The 19,448-nt window shown below is 44.8% G+C and overlaps 1 protein-coding gene across 5 annotated transcripts in view; it reads left to right on the top strand.

Annotated features, from left to right (window-relative positions):
• The first annotated feature begins 806 nt into the window (after positions 1–806).
• The window catches only part of LOC121437847 (myomegalin-like), a 209,651-nt gene continuing 191,009 nt past the window's right edge, over positions 807–19,448 (top strand). For 2 of the 5 annotated variants that reach the window (XM_041637932.1, XM_041637935.1), the window contains exon 1: positions 808–1,156. In XM_041637932.1, coding sequence (XP_041493866.1) covers positions 969–1,156 — 188 coding nt within the window. In that variant the 5' untranslated portion in view covers positions 808–968. Of the gene's footprint in view, positions 1,157–19,448 lie in introns of all 5 variants that reach the window. The other 3 variants (XM_041637929.1, XM_041637926.1, XM_041637930.1) reach the window with 3 other exon arrangements.

Below are 19,448 nucleotides of genomic sequence, written 5' to 3'. Positions count from 1 at the left end.
AAGGACTTTTCCATGCACAGTGCACAGCTACAAAGACAAACTTGGCTTGCCTATAGGCCTGGTACTCTATAGGAGAGTGTGGCAGAAGCTTTCAGGTATGTTGGAGATTAGCTTGTCTCTGTTCTTCAGGGAGAGGTGTGGGATATAAGAAACCGGCTGCTGGAATGGCCACTGAGTGATGATTTGGTTAACCTATGAATTGTGTGTTTGTTGGTGCTGGAGACTGACCCCAGGGCCTTGCACATGCTACACGAACCAGCGCTTACTATGGAGTTATATCCCTGTCCTGTTTCATTTTGTCTTGAGACAGGCTAGCCTTGAGCTTCTGATCCTCCTGGCTCAGCCTTCTTTGTTGTTGGGATTGCAGGCATAAAGCCAGTACTTCCTGATAACATGTTTTGTCTCACTATGAGCCCAGGCTGGCCTGGAATTTATAGAAATCCACTTGTCTCTGCCTTCAGGAGTAGGGATTAACGGCCTGCCTCACCGTGCCTCCCCAGCCCCCGTGTGTTTGTGTGTGTGAGTGTGAGTGTGTGTGTGTGTGTGTGTGTGTGTGTGTGTGTGTGTGTGTGTAGATCAGAGGATAACCACTGTACCATCTTGCCCATCAGGGACTTCTTTAAGCCTAGAAACTGAGGAAGGTGACATTGGAGTGCATAGAACGAAAAGGCAGCAGCGAGGTCTGGAAATGACAGGACTGCCAGACTGAGGTCACAGATGGAGAGAGAAACAGAGATGCTAGAGGGTGCAGGGCAGCTACGTGCCTGAAGCAGAGGGACCGAAAGCGTCTGGGCGGAGCAGTTGGCGGGCAGCCTCGCGGGAGGTCGAACCTGACCGCGTCTCCGCCACAGCCGCAGCTTCTAGAGTGGATGCTCATCCACGCAGGGAGAATGCGCCTGGGCAGCCAGTGAAACCGAAGGAAAAAAGCAGAGACCATACTTAGCACGCAGTGCCCAGGCTTGAGACCCATGAAGCGCACGGACAGCGAGTCCATCTGCCACTATGCGCCGCCGCCGCCGCCGTGCTGGGCTCACCACGCACCTCGCCAGGCCCCGTGGCGGCCCCCCAGCCGGGAACGACGACCCCCAGAGTGGGCCGGGAGCTGGGCGGTGGCGGCAGAGGAGGAGGAGGCAGCCTCGGCAGCACCCTGGATGAGGTGAGGCATGGGCAGCTTCCGTCGCGGAAGCCGGGGAAGATGCAGTGCAGGGGTGCTGGGGTGCGCGGGTGCTGGTGCGCCATGAGCGGTTCGGGGCTTAGATCCTGGCAGAGATCCGCACTCTTAGGAGAGATTGAAACCCAGTGACAATTGCTGGGTAAGGTTTGTCCGACACGCAAGAGACGAGGGCTCCCAGGATAAAATAAGATAAGCAAGACAGGGCTGGGTGGCGCAGGAAGAAAGGTGTGGCCTCGCTGTACCGGAGAAAGCGTGGGAATCTAGGTCCCTAACCTAAGGTCTTGCTGGATCTGTGCTGGTGCAGGTGAGGATGGAGGCAATGCCTGCTGGGTTGAGCCAAAGGAGAACTGACTGAGAAGCCATGCTTGCAGAGACCCCTTCTTCCTTCTTTGCCTTTCTTAGTCTCTTCTTTCCTGGATATTTATTTGCTTTCCGCTGGAGACAGCAGGGTGCCTGGGGGATGGCTCTTTCCTCCTCTGCAGAGCCGGAGCCCAGCCTGGGCCTGTGGGCTGGTAGCTTTGGGCCAGCTAGCTCCATCTAACCCTTCCTTCCCTGGCTCTGGCCTAGAACACAGCCGGCAGATTAGGCCCCGTGTTCTTCATGTCGCAAAAGCAAAATGAAAATCTGTCATGTTAGTGTTTCCAGGAGAAGGGACAGATTATACGGCTGCCATTTCCTAAGTAAGCACGTCTTTGTCATAGAATATTTAGGGGTTTTTTTTTTCTTTATGGGAAGCTGGTCTTTATCACTCAAACCTAAAGGCAATGGTGCTTTCAAGTCTTTACTTTGTCATTAACTAACTGGGATCTTTAAAATACATAAATAAAAATCACTTTACCTTTCTAGGCCTCAGTTTCCTATGAGTGGAATTGGGATTCGTATTAAAAGAGATTTGACCTTAAGGCTGAAGAGTTGCTGAATTTGTATTGCATGTTCCAAAGTCTGCTGTATTTGTGAACTTGGAAGGGGTTCTATTCAAAGGACCTTTCCTTTATCATACTACCCCTGTTTATGCAAGAAAATATAGTCAAATCCTATATCTGACTATACAGTAGCTAAAAGGATCACATTTCTCGCAAGAAGCACATAATAAATTACTGGAAATTAAAGAATAAAGCAAGGAACATTCACTTTTTTATATAAAATGAAAATTTAGCACAAATGTAATTATGTTTTAAAATGTGAGTGTGCTTTAACAGCGTCTGTATATTTATGGAAATACGTTTCTAAAATGTCAGGGTTTCTTACACGCTCTCTACATAATAGCTGAATTTTTTCTGGAATGAAATAAACACTCATCATAAAGGGCTGGCCTTTCTTGCTGTCATTGACAATAACAAATCTGTAGGCTCAGTACATGACTCCCTACACTATGGCAGTAAGGCACTTTAGCAGGCTCTTCTTATGTAGCCCACCCTGACCTCAAAGTCGTGATCCTCCTGCCTAAGCCTTCCCAGTTTCCTCGACTGATACTATGGGCTTGGGGCACCACACTCTGCTGTTTATATATGTGTGGTGATCTTAAAAATCAGCCTGGGATACATGGCAAAATGATGTCTCAAAAACATGCCTCCCCATAAATAAATAAATAAATAAATAAACAGATAAGCAAATATGAGATCTTAAGTAGCCCATCGTTGTGTATGCTAACTAAACTAAAAAGCAAATCATTGCAAGTTCAAGAATCAAAGGAAAGCTAAAACAAAATGCAAACGTTCTAGGACCTGGTAGCTTCCTTTCCATGTCAGCTGTGAGAGCAGAGGCTTAAGGAATACTAGCCTGTCAGATACCAGCGTGTCAGATACCAGTGTGTCAGATACCAGTGTGTCAGATACCAGTGTGTCAGATCCTAGTGTGTCAGATACCAGTGTGTCAGATACCAGTGTGTCAGATACCAGTGTGTCAGATACCAGTGTGTCAGATCCTAGTGTGTCAGGTACCAGTGTGTCAGATCCTAGTGTGTCAGATACCAGTGCATCAGATATTAGTGTGTAGATACCAGTGTGTCAGATACTAGCGTGTCAGATACCAGTGTGTCAGATACCAGTGTGTCAGATACCAGTGTGTCAGATATTAGTGTGTAGATACCAGTGTGTCAGATACCAGTGTGTCAGATACCAGTGTGTCAGATACTAGTGTGTCAGATACTAGTGTGTCAGATACCAATGTGTCAGATACCAGTGTGTCAGATATTAGTGTGTAGATACCAGTGTGTCAGATACCAGTGTGTCAGATACCAGTGTGTCAGATACTAGTGTGTAGATACCAGTGTGTCAGATACCAGTGTATCAGATACCAGTGTGTCAGACATTAGTGTGTCAGATATCAGTGTGTCAGACATTAGTGTGTCAGATATTAATGTGTCAGATACCAGTGTGTCAGACACTAGTGTGTCAGATACTAGTGTGTCCGATACCAGTGTGTCAGATACCAGTGTGTCAGATATTAGTGTGTCAGATACTAGTGTGTCAGATACCAGTGTGTTAGATATTACTGTGTCAGATACCAGTGTGTCAAATACTACTGTGTCAGAAGTGTGTGTGGGGGGTGTGCTTTGAGCCCAATTTTCCTAGTTCTCATCTTATAAGTGGAAGAAAGCAGCTCTGCTCCCCAGGTTCAGCTTGTGCTGTTCCTTGAGCAGTGAGGCAGTGGCTGGAATTGAACTCGAGGCAAATTCCCTCCAGAGTCTCAGCTCTAAACTCAGGGCATAACGGTATAGCAAGGAGCAAATGCTGGACCAGAATGACAGAGGGAGAAAAAAAAATAAAGGGGGTCTCTTCCAGAAAAGCTGGCTGCTTGTGTCCCATGAAGTTATGCAAATTCTGCCTTCAACTTCAGTGTTTCTCAAGTGGATGAACCCACATAGCTACTGCCCAGACCTTGAATAGCCAGCTATGAATTTATAGTAAGGATTTTTTTATATATGTGTGTGGGAACTCAGTTCTCTTTTGTTAGTTCAGGGAAGTTGATGGTATACTTGTTACATTTGATTGTAACATTTGAAGTAAGAGCAGGAACATTTATTCAGTGGATTTTATTTTTTTAAGAAAAAAATTGAGAACTCCTGAGTATCGAGGACACAAATGAGTTCTTTTTCTTTTTTAACCTAAAGAGTAAATGTCCCTTGGCTGTTACTCTTTCTTGTGTATGCCTCCCCCATGATCTGTAGTAAGTGAACATTTTTAACCAGGTTATAGTCTATTTGATATTTCGTGTGGTGGTAATGAAAATGGGCCCCCTGGGCTCATAAGGAGTGGCGCTCTCAGGAGCTGTGGACTTGCTGGAAGAAGTGTGCCATCTGGAGTGGGCTTTGAGTTCTCAGATGCTAAAGGCAGGCCCAGTGTTTCACTTTCTTCCTGCTGTCTGCTGATCCAGATGTAGAACTCTCAGCTCCTTCTCCAGCCCCAGTCTGCCTGTGTGCTGGCAGGCTTCCCATCACGACAACAATAGACTCACCCTCTAAACTGTAAGCCAGACCCAGTTAAATGTTTTCTCATAGAAGTTGCTGTGATCATGACATCTCTTCAGGGCAATAGAATCCTAATGAAGATGTTTGGGAATCTTTGAGTCTCTCTCGTGTCTACAAATGTCTTCTCTTAATCAGTTGGTGTTAACTGGAAAGATTAAATTCCAAATGACAAGGTTCTTACTGTGTTCCATTCAGTGCTAGGCTGGACAATATATAGGGTACAGAGATTTATTTCCTAAAGCTCAGGAAATCGAGAAGTCCAAGATCAAGAAAGCAACAGCCGGTGAATACCTTCTGACTGTAATTATTCTGGAGACACAGGGCATCTGGTTGTACAGATTTTAGAAAAAGAATTGACAGAGACCAGAGCCATTGAACCCCAGCTGGTGAATCTTTGGCAGGCAATGTTTGGAGCTAGTAGTTATGTATGCTTTAGTCATAATTTGTAGTGTTTGGGGATATCGAAAGTGATTCTAATGATGGAGTTTAACAAAGCCCTCTTTAACCTCATCCTAAGACACCCACTGATCTGTCTCGTTCTTCGGGACTGCTGCCCTCGGTTGTTCAATCTGGAGGACCTGGAAACCATCATTTCATATGTTTTGTTCAAGATTTTAGTAATTTCTCTCAGAGGTTAGGGAGAATGGATCCTGTTCCTGTGTGTCACTGAGACTTTTGTGCCACTGAGAGTAAATCCTCAACAGAAACAACAATACCGGAGAAAAGATTCATTCTGGTTCATCCAGAGGGTGGCAGTCCATCATGGTGGACAGTCAGAGCCATGTGGCCCAGCCTGTGACAGTGGAGGCGTGTGCAGGGGCCATTTACACGGAAGCAGAGAGTGGCTTGGCTGAACGCAGCAGGGCCTGGGAACTAACTTAAAACGCCGCCTGCCTGGTGGCCTGCCTCCACACCAGGCCCCAGCTTCTAAAGCTAATGGTCCCATGGCCTCCAAACAGCACTGTGGATTGAGAAACAAGCCTCAAACCAAGAGCCTGGAGGAGGGACATTTCAGAATAAAGCGACAGCGGACCTTATTACTTCATGCTCTCTGAAAGTAGCATGTCTCTCTATCCATACTGTATCTTAGTTTTCAGTCTTACCTGTGTGTTGGAGTCACTTAGGGAAGATGTAAAGTGCTGCCGTAGAGACTCCACACCTGGCCGTGCAGCAGGCTTCGTTCAGATGGTCTCAGCATCAACACTCCTTAGACACACCCTAGATTTCTCACGCCCTTCTCAGGCCGGGTGATAGAACCTCTGCGTTAGGTAAACTGTCTCATTTCTAAACAACACTGAGGAAAGTTTGCCATCTCTTGCTCAGGCCTAGGAACAGAACTGGCTTAAAACCCTTTGCGGACACTTTGGAATGATGGCAAGAGTCGAAACAGGGTCTGACCTACTTTCTTTTTTTTTTCTTAAATTTATTTATTTATTAAGGATTTCTGCCTCCTCCCCGCCACCGCCTCCCATTTCCCTCCCCCTCCCCTGATGAAGTCCCCCTCCCTCATCTGCTCGAAGAGCAATCAGGGTTCCCTGACCTGTGGGAAGCCCAAGGACCGCCCACCTCTATCCAGGTCTAGTAAGGTGAGCATCCAAACTGCCTAGGCTCCCACAAAGCCAGTACGTGCAGTAGGATCAAAAACCCACTGCGATTGTTCTTGAGTTCTCAGTGTTCCTCATTGTCCGCTATGTTCAGCTAGTCCGGATTTATCCCATGCTTTTTCAGACCCAGGCCAGCTGGCCTTGGTGAGTTCCCGATAGAACATTCCCATTGTCTCAGTGTGTGGGTGCACCCCTCGTGGTCCTGAGTTCCTTGCTCGTGCTCCCTCTCCTTCTGCTCCTGATTTGGACCTTGAGATTTCAGTCCGGTGCTCCAATGTGGGACTCTGTCTCTGTCTCCTTTCATCGCCTGATGAAGGTTAATATTCAGGAGGATGCCTATGTGTTTGTCTTTTGATTCACCTTCTTATTTAGCTTCTCTAGGAACATGAATTATAAGCTCAATGTCCTTTATTTATGGCTAGAAACCAAATATGAGTGAGTACATCCCATGTTCCTCTTTTTGGGTCTGGCTTACCTCACTCAGGATAGTGTTTTCTATTTCCATCCATTTGTATGCAAAATTCAAGAAGTCCTTGTTTTTTACTGCTGAGTAATACTCTAATATGTATATATTCCATACTTTCTTCATCCATTCTTCCGTTGAAGGGCATCTAGGTTGTTTCCAGGTTCTGGCTATTACAAACAATGCTGCTATGAACATAGTTGAGCATATACTTCTGTTGTATGATAGGGCCTCTCTTGGGTATATTCCCAAGAGTGGTATTGCTGGATCCAGGGGTAGGTTGATCCCGAATTTCCTGAGAAACCGCCACACTGCTTTCCAGAGTGGTTGCACAAGTTTGCATTCCCACCAGCAATGGGTGAGTGTACCCTTTCTCCACAACCTCTCCAGCAAAGGCTATCATTGGTGTTTTTTATTTTAGCCATTCTGACAGGTGTAAGATGGTATCTTAAAGTTATCTTGATTTGCATTTCCCTGATTGCTAAGGAAGTTGAGTATGACCTTAAGTGTCTTTTGGCCATTTGAAGTTCTTCTGTTGAGAATTCTCTGTTCAGCTCAGTGCCCCATTTTATAATTGGGTTAATTAGCCTTTTACGGTCTAGTTTCTTGAGTTCTTTATATATTTTGGAGATCAGACCTTTGTCAGTTGCGGGGTTGGTGAAGATCTTCTCCCAGTAAGTGGGTTGCCTTTGTGTCTTAGTGACAGTGTCCTTTGCTTTACAGAAGCTTCTCAGTCTCAGGAGGTCCCATTTATTCAATGATGCCCTTAGTGTCTGTGCTGCTGGGGTTATACGTAGGAAGTGGTCTCCTGTGCCCATGTGCTGTAGAGTACTTCCCACTTTCTCTTCTATCAGGTTCAGTGTGTTCGGACTGATATTGAGGTCTTCAATCCATTTGGACTTGAGTTTTGTGCATGGTGAGAGATATGGATCTATTTTCATTCTTCTACAGATTGACATCCAGTTTTGCCAGCACAATTTGTTGAAGATGCTCTCTTTTTTCCATTGTATACTTTTAGCTCCTTTATCGAAAATCAGGTGTTCATAGGTTTGTGGGTTAATGTCAGGGTCTTCTATTCGATTCCATTGGTCGACTTCTCTGTTTTTATGCCAATACCAAGCTGTTTTCAATACTGTAGCTCTGTAATAGAGTTTGAAGTCAGGGATGGTAATGCCTCCAGACAATCCTTTATTGTATAAGATTGTTTTGGCTATCCTGGGTTTTTTGTTTTTCCATATAAAGTTGATTATTGTCTTCTCCAGATCTGTGAAGAATTTTGATGGGATTTTGATGGGGATTGCATTGAATCTATAGATTGCTTTTGGTAGAATTGCCATTTTTACTATGTTGATCCTCCCAATCCAAGAGCAAGGGAGGTCTTTCCATTTTCTGGTGTCTTCTTCAATTTCTTTCTTCAAAGACTTATAGTTCTTGTCAAATAGATCTTTCACTTCCTTGGTCAGAGTTACCCCAAGATATTTTATGCTATTTGTGGCTACCGTGAAAGGTGATGCTTCTCTGATTTCCCTCTCTGCTTCCTTATCCTTAGTGTATAGGAAGGCAACTGATTTTTTGGAGTTGATTTTGTATCCTGCCACATTACTAAATGTGTTTATCAGCTGTAGGAGTACTTTGGTAGAATTTTTGGGGTCGCCTATGTATACTATCATATCATCTGCAAATAACAAAAGCTTAACTTCTTCCTTTCCAAGACGAATCCCCTTGATCTCCTCATGTTGTCTTATTGCTATTGCTAGAACTTCAAGCACTATATTGAAGAGGTATGGAGAGAGTGGACATCCTTGTCGTGTTCCTGATTTTAGTGGGATGGCTTTGAGTTTAATTTAATGTTAGCTGACTGACCTACTTTCTATGTGAGTCATAAATATGGGAGATGGGTTTAATAAGCTGAGTGAAGAGATGGGATCATTGAACGGCCGTTGAAAGAAATTCATGGCAGAGGTGGCGAGGGCCCAAGCTCAGGCTGTGGCAGTGAGAATGTGGGGGAAGGGATTTAAGGATTCCTCAGTTAGACTGGAAGGTATTCATGGTGAGCAGAGCAAAAGAAATGAGAGAGACGGTGGAAACAAGCACTCTCGGCCCTCTGACCTGCAGGTTCTGCCAACTGTGGGCCAGAGAGGTCCCAGAGCAAAGCAACACACTAGGAAAAACAATACAAATGAAACCGGGTACAGGATGCAAACCGGTGGCATTTCGATCGTATTAGGCGGTGTGGACCAGCTAGCGATGTGAACATGTTCAGGATGATTCGTGCAGGTTGCCTGCAGATAGAAAGCCATTTTCGTGGATGAGGCTTAAGCGCCACAGATTGGTTCCTGCAGGAAGTCCAAAATGAGTTTCTTCAGGGAGGTCCTGGAAGAGACAGCGGTGCTTCTGATGTATGTGAACATGTGAAGACCGTAGGCCTGGGCCTTCTGGCAGACAGTTGGGTTCTTTCAAGATACCGAGAGCAAAATCAATAGAGTAGATAACCACAGAGTGGAGAGAAACAGCTCCGTTGTTGGAGTGTTTATATGAAATCGTGCTTGACTCTAATTTTTGTTTGTTTGTTTTTTTAATTTAGCCACAGCTGAGGCCTAATCCCTGCTTCTTCTGGGGTGAGGGTAGAGAGCGGAGCAAAATAACTTGTCATTTCATTCTTAGTCTGAGATTCTATCGCTGTGACAAACACCATGACCGAAAGGGCAGCTTGGGGAGAGAAGAGTTTATTACGCCTCCTCCTCTATATCATAGCTCATCATTAATGACAGTCAGGACAGGAGCTCAAGCAGGAGTTGATGCAGAGGCCATGGGGGAGTGTTGCTCGCTGGCTTGCTCCCCATGGCTCGCTCAGCCTGCTTTCTTATAGCACCCAGGACCACCAGTGCAGGGAGGCACCACCCACAATACCCTGTGCCCACCCCCATTACTGCTAATTAAGAAAATGCTCAGTCTTAGAGACGCATTTTCTCAGCTGGGGTTCCCTCCTTTCAGATGGCTCTCGCTTGTGTCAAGCTGACCTAAAACTAGCCAGCACAAGTGGTGAGGACCCTTTGCAATATCAGAAGACCTGCCGAGAAGACTGCACATGAAGACCGATGGCGATGGTGTTCGTGGTCAGAGGGCAGTCGCAGACAAAGGGAGGGTGTCCCCAGGTGACACTCCAATCCCTTCAGCTCACTTGCTTTCTGAGTATTACCTGCCAGAGCGGTTTCGAGTGGTGGTCCACGCTCGACCTCACAGGCTCTAAGCAGGCTCCTGTAATGACAGTATTGGTACCCTATCAAAGCACAGCCCGTCCTCCCCGTGCTTTGGATAATTTGTATTATCAGTGATGTTTGAGTTTTATAAAGAGTTATTCATTACTGAGCAGTGGTGGTGCACACCTTTAATCCCAGTACTTGGGAGGCACAAGCAGGCAGATCTCTGAGTTTGAGACCAGCCTGGTCTACAGAGTGACAGACAGCCAGAACTACACAAATAAACCCAGTTTGACAAGGTCACATAGCTGTGGAAGAGCGGACGTCATGCTTACCATGCAGGTGCGCTAAATGTCCGTGTCCTGCCCAGTGGAGACATTATTTTCATTTGTCTATGTTTAAAAACACTTCCTTTGCAGTGCCGCTAAGTCTGTATTTCCTTAAAAATAAATCAAAATAAAACAGTGAGTCAATAAAAAAAAATCAACTTTAAAATTCTTTACTAGAACTTAGACAAAAATCACCTATCCTCAAGTCGGAATATATTTGAATAAGTCACTGGCTTTAAAACAGTAAAGTGTATTACAAAGTCTGACCTTGTGAGGGCTCCTTTTCTAATTCACACAGCAAAACCCATGAAGGTCATCACAGAGAACAGAAGGACTTGTTAAGAAAAAGGAAGTGGGCGTGGCCACGACTGAGACTATATCCTCCCCCCCCCCCCCCAAACTTCAGAGCACGCCCTATTCAGGTTAGTGAAAATGAGGGAGCTGCGAATTTAAAGGAGAATCTGGGACCCTTTTTAAACAACAAAGACACAAAGTGACTGGGGCCCTACTGCCCAAAGTAATAGGCACATGTGTTCAGAATCGTCCCCACCTGGTGGCCTCACCCGCTGCACATCCGCTTTCCAAGGCTGACTGGCAGGTGAGGCAACAGGAGAAATGGTGACATGGAGAAGCTACCCTCATGAACAACAAAAACAGCCTCTCCTCTCAGCATCTGTATTAGTGGCAAAGCACTATGACCAGGGCAACCTATAAAAGAAAGAGTTGAATTGGGCTCTCCACTCTGGCTCACAGACAGAGAGATCAGAAGAGAGGCTCGATCCTTGGAAATCGGACTGAGCTGAAGAGCTTGGCCCTGGTATCTGTCGTATGAGTTACTAGCTATACGTATTTCAGTAAAAGCAAACGGAGAGCCGAATCTGGTGGAGGGCTGGCAGGCACATGGCCGATGGTGCACCTTGTTAAGCTGAGCTCTGGAGTGCCCTACCCGGAGGGTAGATGAGAAATAGTACAAGGACCAGGCATGGCGGTGCATGTCTATAATTCTAGAACTCAGGAGTGGGACAGGAGGATTGCCACAAGTTCAAAGCTAATTGGTCTACATAGCCAGTTCTAGGACATCCAGGAATACAAAGTGAGATTCTGTCTCCAAAGAAACAAACAAATCTATCCACAAAGGTAAAAGAATCAAACACAAGACCAGAGAAATACTGACCCCATGAACCAGACATTGATAAGGGTTCAGGAAGGCAGACCCATGTTGCTACACCACTAAGAGATAAACAAAATGCCTATAGAGGTGTGGCAGGGAGCAAAAGCAAACACAGCAGGTGAGGTGTGAGAATAGGAAAAAAAAAGTTAAACTACAGGAAGTAGTGAGGGTCAAATAAAATATATCTGCAGCAGCAAGATAGATTCTACCAGCAGAGGTCACTTGTGGGTGGCTTTTATTGTCACTGTGTCCAGGTCTCTTGGGTGAGCAGCTGTTACCAATGGAGAGGCTCCAGTTTGGAAGTGTCCTAAGCAGCTAGAAGTCACTATAGTCTTCATAAAGTACGAAGGAAGCCTGACTGCTTCTGGTCACGTGACAAAAGAGTCAAGGTGAAATAGATTTGTTTTTTCAAGTTATACAGACAATTGCTTGAAGTCCAGTGTGTGTGTGTGTGTGTGTGTGTGTGTGTGTGTGTGTGTGTTTAGAAGACAGGATCGTGAACAATGACATCCAGAGCCAAGGGTGGTGGCACACACCTGTCATCGTAGCACTTGGGGAAGTGGAAGCAGAAAGGTCAAGATTTTGAGGCCAGCTCAAGTTTTATGAGACGCTGCCTCAAAACACAACAACAAAGTCCAAACAGCAATGAAAAGAAAATATTCATGTTCTAGTTGATATAATGGCCGCCTTTGAAGTAGCTTGATCTTCCTTTTCTCTCCTACCACTCACTCCTACTCCCTTCCCGGTTCTGCCATCTCCTCAGTGCCTAGGAGATCACAGCAACTTGCAAGTGAGATTTGAGACTGAAACATAGTTCGAACTAGCTAGTCGTGTCTCATAGTTGCTTTTAAAAATATTGTGGGAAGTGCTCTAGCACACATGTGGCGGTCAGAGTGATGCAGTCTAAGGGGGTCCAGGAGTGGGCTCGTTTTGTTTGTTTCTGGCAAGAATTAAAACTTAGGAAATGTGTCACCAGAAAACTCCCAGTGACACCTGGGAAGCTAGGGTTCCCTCTTCAGCGTTCCTCTCATTAATAAAAGAACACAAGAATGGATTCAAACAGAAGATTGAGTTAAAAGGAACACCTTAGGACAGGCTATAATGGTATATAACTTGTATTTAATAAATAAATCTTGCCTGAAGACCAGAGGCAAAGCTAAAGCCACTATAGGTCAGGTGATGGTGACATACACCTTTAATCCCAGCACTACAGAGAATATAAAATAGGAGGAGAGAGAGGTTTAGGTTGCTTAATTTTGTGGTTCCCCCAGCCTTGGCAAAGGTTTTCTCTAGTGGTGAGCTGCTTTGCTTTTCTGATCTTCAGGTTGAACCCCAATATCTGTCTCTGGGTTTTTATTGTTCATACTCCAACAGGCAAGATGTAAATCTCGCAGCTGCCTGCAGGGAAGGAGAACAGAGAAAAGAGGGACCGAGAGCTATGTTGCAGCACAGAGGTTAACCGCTGGGCGGCAGGCAGCCTCAAGGTGAGCAGGGAGCTCAGGAAAAGGAGTACAGAAGCCCACGATGTTAGCCATGGAGTTTAAAAGCATATTTAGGCTCTGGCCAGCATCTTGAAGAAAAAGAAATAGTTACACCTTTCTGAGTTGGGCCTCAGTAAGGTAGGAATATGCAGAGGGAGTTCTCTCTTTCCATCTTTAGTGGTTTCCAGGGATCAAACTCTGTCTTCGGGCTTGCATGCAAAAGCCATGACCTGCTGGTCTATTTCTCTTTCAGGCACAGTTGCTTTTGCCTGGTGGAATCTTAAAGGGGGCCATCTGCTCCCTGATGGTTCATGATACACAGACCAAGAGCTGTGGCTAACAAAGTTGGTGGAGCCTGGCACAAAAGAGCACCCCATGCAATGGTTTGCCATGTAACCATGCATCTTGGCTTGAATAGCTAAGGTCATAGTTAAGAGGAAGCAAGGTAATTACTCCCAGAATTTACTTCATCATGGATATGTGTGCATGTAGGCATGAAACCTTGACTGCACATGTGTGTGTTGGCCACAAGTCAGTCTTGGATGTCGTTCCTCTAAAGTCCTCCACCTTGTATTTTGAGGCAGAGTTTCTTAGTGTGTGCTGGGGATTGAACTCAGCCCTTATGCGTGCACAGCAGACGCTATGCCAACTGAACCACCTTCCCAGCATCATAAACATGCTAACATCAGCTTTGTTTTCTAAAATATTAAGTTAAAATATCATTCGTTAGATTTTGCTTTATCGGACAGATATGAGAGTGATATGAGAGAATTTTCTCTTGGATCCAGGATAAATGACTGTAAGAAGTTTGCTCCTCCTTTGGGAAGAATTTCCAAAAACTCATTGCAAAGTACAGTAGCGTTGGGGCTGACATGAAAATGGGGGGAAATGGCAGGCAGAGGTGAGATTTTTCTGCTTAGAACTTACTTGATTGTTTAACTTACTTCAAGCTTTCTGGGATGGCTTCTTGATGCTTTTGAACACCTGCCAGCTGAAAGAAGTGGCAGGCAGGGGTGGGGAGGCTAGGGGGGACCCCAGCTGTTTTAAACTGTCAGGAAATTGGCTTCCAGTGGTTCCAAGTGAAGAAGAGAGAATTTGTCTTTGTTGTCTGCTTTGCCTTTGTCTTGGGAGTGAGTACTTGATGAGCCCTCTTGATTATACAGATGGGAGCCAAGTACCAGTTAGGGGTGGCTACTGAGAATTAGTTGTCAAGAACTTGGCTTAAGAGACTTTGGATGAGCAAAGTATTCTGTTTAGTGAAGACAAAAGCTGGCCCATGAGGAAGGGGTGCAATCACAGATATTGAATAATTTTAATTAGTCTAAAGAAATACTGAAATCCTTTAGTAGTGAAGAATCCATATTAGACTTTCAAATGATTCATTTGGATGTCAGCAAGAACCGTGTGTGTGTGTGTGTGTGTGTGTGTGTGTGTGTGTGTGTGTAGGGAAAATACCATGGAAAACTGTTAATCAAGTAAAGACTTATAAGACTCCATTGTGATATTTTGCAGCTCTTCTCAGAAGTACAGAAAAAATTGTGAGTGGAAATATATATCGGTTTTTCGAGATAGGGTCTCTCTAATGTAGCTGTGTGTAATGTGGCTGTCCTGAAACTCTGTAGACCAGGTTGGCCTTGAACTCCCACAGAAATCCACTTGCTTCTGCCTCCTAAGTGCTGGCATTAAAGGTGGTGTACCATCACTGCCCAGCAAATGGAAATACTTTTAAAATCCAAAGATAGATTATGTATGTATGTATCTTCCTTCCTTTGTTTCGTCCTTTGCTTGTTCCTTTGTTCCTTCCTTTTTTCCTTCCTCTCCCTCCCTCCCTTCCTCTCTCCCTCCCGCTCTCCCTCTTTCTCTCTCTCTTTCTTTCCTTTCTTTCGATCATTTGTCTATAGTGGTATATTATTTGTGTTTTAGTAAATAAAGCTTGCCTGAAGGTCAGTGCAAAGCAGCCACACTGGTCAGCCATAGAAGCTGGGCAGTGGTGGTGCACTCTTTTAACCCCAGCACTAGAGAGGAATATAAGATGGTGAGGAGACAGCACACAGACACAGTCTCATTCTGAGAATACAAGGAGGCAGGATCACCATTTCGGTTTGAGATAGAGGTAAGAGTTAGTGCCTGGCTGTTTTGCTTTTCTGATCTTCAGGCAAGCTTTATTTATTAAAACACGGATAATATACCACTATATCTCTCTGTCTTCAGGGATAAGGTAGTAGATGGCTACGTTCAAAGGCAAGGACCAAGGGCGGACATAGACTATATTGTTCTTTGCAAACTTTTTTATAATTCAAAAATCCAGTCTCAGCTTTAAACGAGTATTTGTCATTTCGCTTACCCTTGTGGGTCCGAAGCTAATCCTGCATGATGTCTGCTCCTAGAGCAACTTGCCCCATCTTAGGAAAGGACTTGGGTTTTAATGATGGTGGATTGTCAAGAATGCTTGGAAGCTTTTAGGAATTTATGTCAGTATTGTTTCTGTTTCCAGAAATGTATTTATTGACCATACCATCAGCCTGCACAATTTTTAAGGTTTATTATCTATAATCAAAAAAAATGAGAATTACACAGAATCAACCCAAGCCTTCCAAAACCCTTCTGAGAAATTTGCATACAGCATTTCTTGCATGATTTCCCCTCCCCCAACATCGGACGCACATAAACAGAGGGTGTTGAAAGGCTGGGCGGGCCGTTCATGAGCAAATTACCAGCAGCTGTCTGAAGCCTTGTTCATAGTTTCCTTCTTTGAGGTTTCTGTTACAGCTGACAGACAAGGCTAGCCAACGAAGGGGGTGGTTATGAATACACATGTGTATGCGCGCGGGCACACACACACACACACACACACACACACACACACACACACTCCTGAAACACAGAGCAAGAAAGATGTTAGGGAAACTGCTTATTCAGTTTCAGAGCGGCATCTTATGATAAGGCAGGAAGCTGAGAAATGGAAATTTGGGATCAGTGGCCTAGGCCTCGAGAGCACTTTGTAAAACAAAATTAATTCATAACTGCTATTGTAGAGTCGAGGAGTTATTTGTGATATGCAAACATCAATTTTTAAAAGGCCATGGTTTATTGAATTTTTAAAACACACCAGGCGATGAATTAAATATTCGATATAGACAAATTTGTTTTGTGCTTGCAGGGACCCATCAGCTATTTCTTGTCATTAACCTTATTTTATAAAATATACAGACTCTGTTAATAGCCTAACCAAAACTACAGGGCTGGACTATAGAGCCACTCGTCCTAGCAGCCATGTGACATTGGCTGTGCTGCCCTGCCCTTCCAGGTAAGTGGGACCCTCTGTAGTCCCTCAGGAGAGGAGGGGGAGACTTTCCCTTCTACTAGTGAAAACGAACTTTGTCCAACCATTTCTTAGTTTAAAAAAAAAATTAAGTTGCATGTGATGGCGCACACCTTTAATCCCAGCATTCAGGAGGCAGAGGCAGGCAGAATCCTGAGTTCGAGGCCAGCCTGGTCTACAGATTGAATTCCAGGATTGCCAGGGCTACACACAGAGAAACCCTGTCTCAAAAATCAAAAAAGCAATAGTAAGAGCAACAACAAAAATTAGCTAACTATTGTGCCAGTTTCTGGGATGAAATGTGCTGTTTTGATAATTGTGGATCAAAACAAGCTGACAATTTTTTAATAAAAGCTATAAATTTTCAATATTAAATTTGTGATAATTTTTTAAATTATATTTATCCTTGGTGCCTACTCTTGTGTTATCTTCTTTTTTTCTGTTATGCCAATTCCAGGAGATCTGCAGTCACTGCATGCATGTGATTCATATACAATCATATGTACAGGAAAAAACATACAAATAATAAATGATTTTTAATAAAAAATACTAAGATCCTAGAATCCCCACTGAGCCAATGCCAAAGGCAGTGACCCAAAGACCTTTCCCCAGGCCTCACCTTTTAGGAGTCCCACCACTTCTACATAGTGCTACTCTGAGGGCCTAGCCTCCAACACATAGGCCTTGGGAGATGTTTAAGATCAAGAAGACTTCTTTTTTCTCTCTAGAATTCTACTAGGTCTCCTTACATTTCCTTGTCTGGGCCGTGGAGCACAACGTGGACACCATGCACCCACAAGGCATTTGAGCGAGGAATTATTTTTCTAACTTTCCTTCCTGGTTCCCATGAAAAATTCCTGTTGGGACGCTTATTTGCATTTATTTATTTATCGTTTTGCTTTTTCTTTTTGAGACAAGGCCTCACTCAGGAGCTCTTGCTTGCCTAGGACTTGTCATGTAGACCAGATGGTTATCAAATCATGAGGATCCTCTTGGGCAATTAAAGGAGTGCGCCACCACTGTCTGCTTCAGTCAAGGGCTTTCCTCCTCGTCTTCGTGTGTTGTATTTTAACTCTGCATATAGTCGGACCTGCGGTGTGACTTAGGGAATCCGAGTGTGGCTTTCCACACCAGCTTTCAATCCCACACCCAGGGTACAGCACAAGCCCCGCTGTTGGCTGGCCTCACATTGACTCGAAGGCACTTAGGTACCTAAATTGTCCTTGAACTGTATCAGCTTGTGAGAGTAACTGAAGTCCCATCAATATCAGCTAGCTCCGGAGTACCTCTTCTTCGTGGAAAATACAAGTCCCTTTAAAAGGCCCCTCTCTTTTTAATTCCTCTGCGGCTCTGGACACAGCTGCCCCGCCACCTGCTGTGCTGTCTTCTGAGCACACGCCCTCCACCCAGGCCCTGCTTCAGCTACTGCCGCTGGGCCGTTCTTTCCACCCCTGCAGAGCCAACCATTTCTCTCCATGATACTTGGGTGCATCCGTCCAGGCCACAGTTCTCCCCATTGGGTCCTCTCGGGGGCCCATAAAACATGTAGCAGCCTTGAACTTATCAACTCCAGTAGAGGAGATTTCCCCATGTGAGAGTTAATATGTACTTGTCTCTCTGTCTACGCAGGTTTCACAGCCACAGATCCAACCAGCTTTATCAGAATGGTTAGGGCTAAAACTGTGTGCAAGGTACACACAGACTTTTATCTTGCCATTATTTCTTTGCTGAAATTGTTTATTGATTTTGTGTGTGGGGGTGATTTGCCTGTGTGTGTCTGTGCCTTGGGTGCCTGGTGCCATGGAGGCCAAAAGAGGGTTCCAGATATGCTGGTACTGGAGTTACAGACCATTGTGAGCCGCCATGTGGGTGCTGGGGCTCAACCGGGTGCAGCCCGAGCAGCCATCTCTCCCGCCCCCTTGGGAGACAGTCTAGATCCGACGATAACTTAGTGTACTAGCTGTGTACTGTACAGTGAATGCTTCCCTTCATTCTTGTGCCGTCCTAATCCCTTTCCATCTACACTGATCCCACTTCCTGAAGATCTGAAAGGGTAATCTTATAAATTAATTTATAATTATCTCCACTTGACAAAAGCCACATCCACATTTCTTTCCCCCCCAAAAAAATTCTCTTTTTTACTCGGTTGGTCTGCCCCCACGTCTAATGTGGGAAACCGGACCCACTAGATTTTTAGAAACTTCTTTGTACAGTGGAGAGGCCCACACTCAAGATTCTTGGATGCTGTTTATTTAAATGGAAGACCACATGAGGCTCTTCCTTACATATTTTTGGAAGTCTCCATGGGTCTAACAATCACATCTTAGATTTGATTTTTGCCTTGAAGACACTTCTTTTGGGGGGCAGGAGGAGTGGTTTCCCTCTGGGTATCTCTGGCTGTCCTGAAACCCACTCTGTAGACCAGGCTGGCTTTGATCTCACAGAGATTTGCCTGCCTCCGCCTCCTGAGTGCTGGGACTAAAGACGTATTCCACCACTGCTTGGCTGAAGCTACTTCTCATTTTGAGATTTCACTGACTGGGAAGATGAGAAGCAGTTGGGTTTTTGTTTGTTTGTTTGTTTTTACCTAACAAGCTTGGCTCTTCACACACCTCTAAACTCTGTTTTAAAACATTGAATGGTTCACGGCGGCCATGATGGCTCCTGCTTATATATGGGGAGGTTGAAGCTGTAAAGGGAGACCTATCTCCAAAAACAAAACAAAAACCTGAATTGCTCTTTTTAAAATACTGGCCTTTTTGTACACATTTTATCAAAATATGACTGTTAAAAGCCTGTTAGCAAGTGGTTAGAGAAGCCTGGTAAGCATTTTTGAAACTCCATCTGAACATCCCCATTACATTTTCTGTTTTCTCTTTTTTTTTCTTTTGCTTTCTTTCACTGCTCTCTCTCTCTCTTTTCTTTTGCTTTCTTTCACTGCTCGCTCTCTCTCTCTCTCTCTCTCTCTCTCTCTCTCTCTCTGTCTCTGTTTTATTGTTTTTTGTTTGTTTGGGTTTTTTTATTTATTTTTGAGACAGGGTTTCTCTGTAGCTTTGGAGCCTATCCTGGAACTCACTCTGTAGACCAGGTTGGCCTAAATCTCACGGAGATCCACCTGCCTCTGCCGCCTGAGTGCTGGGATTAAAGGTGTGCGCCACCACTGCCTGGCTATTTTCTGTTTCCTACATTGATTTATATACTCTTTCTGCAAATACATAGTACAGGTTTTCCCCCA

The sequence above is a fragment of the Microtus oregoni genome, unplaced genomic scaffold (assembly GCF_018167655.1).
Source record: "Microtus oregoni isolate MIOR12 unplaced genomic scaffold, Mior012 000054F_ref0000373, whole genome shotgun sequence".
Classification (NCBI taxonomy): Eukaryota; Metazoa; Chordata; class Mammalia; order Rodentia; family Cricetidae; genus Microtus; species Microtus oregoni.
The sequence above is the reverse complement of the archived record's forward strand: the minus strand, read 5'-3'. Positions and strand labels throughout refer to the sequence as shown.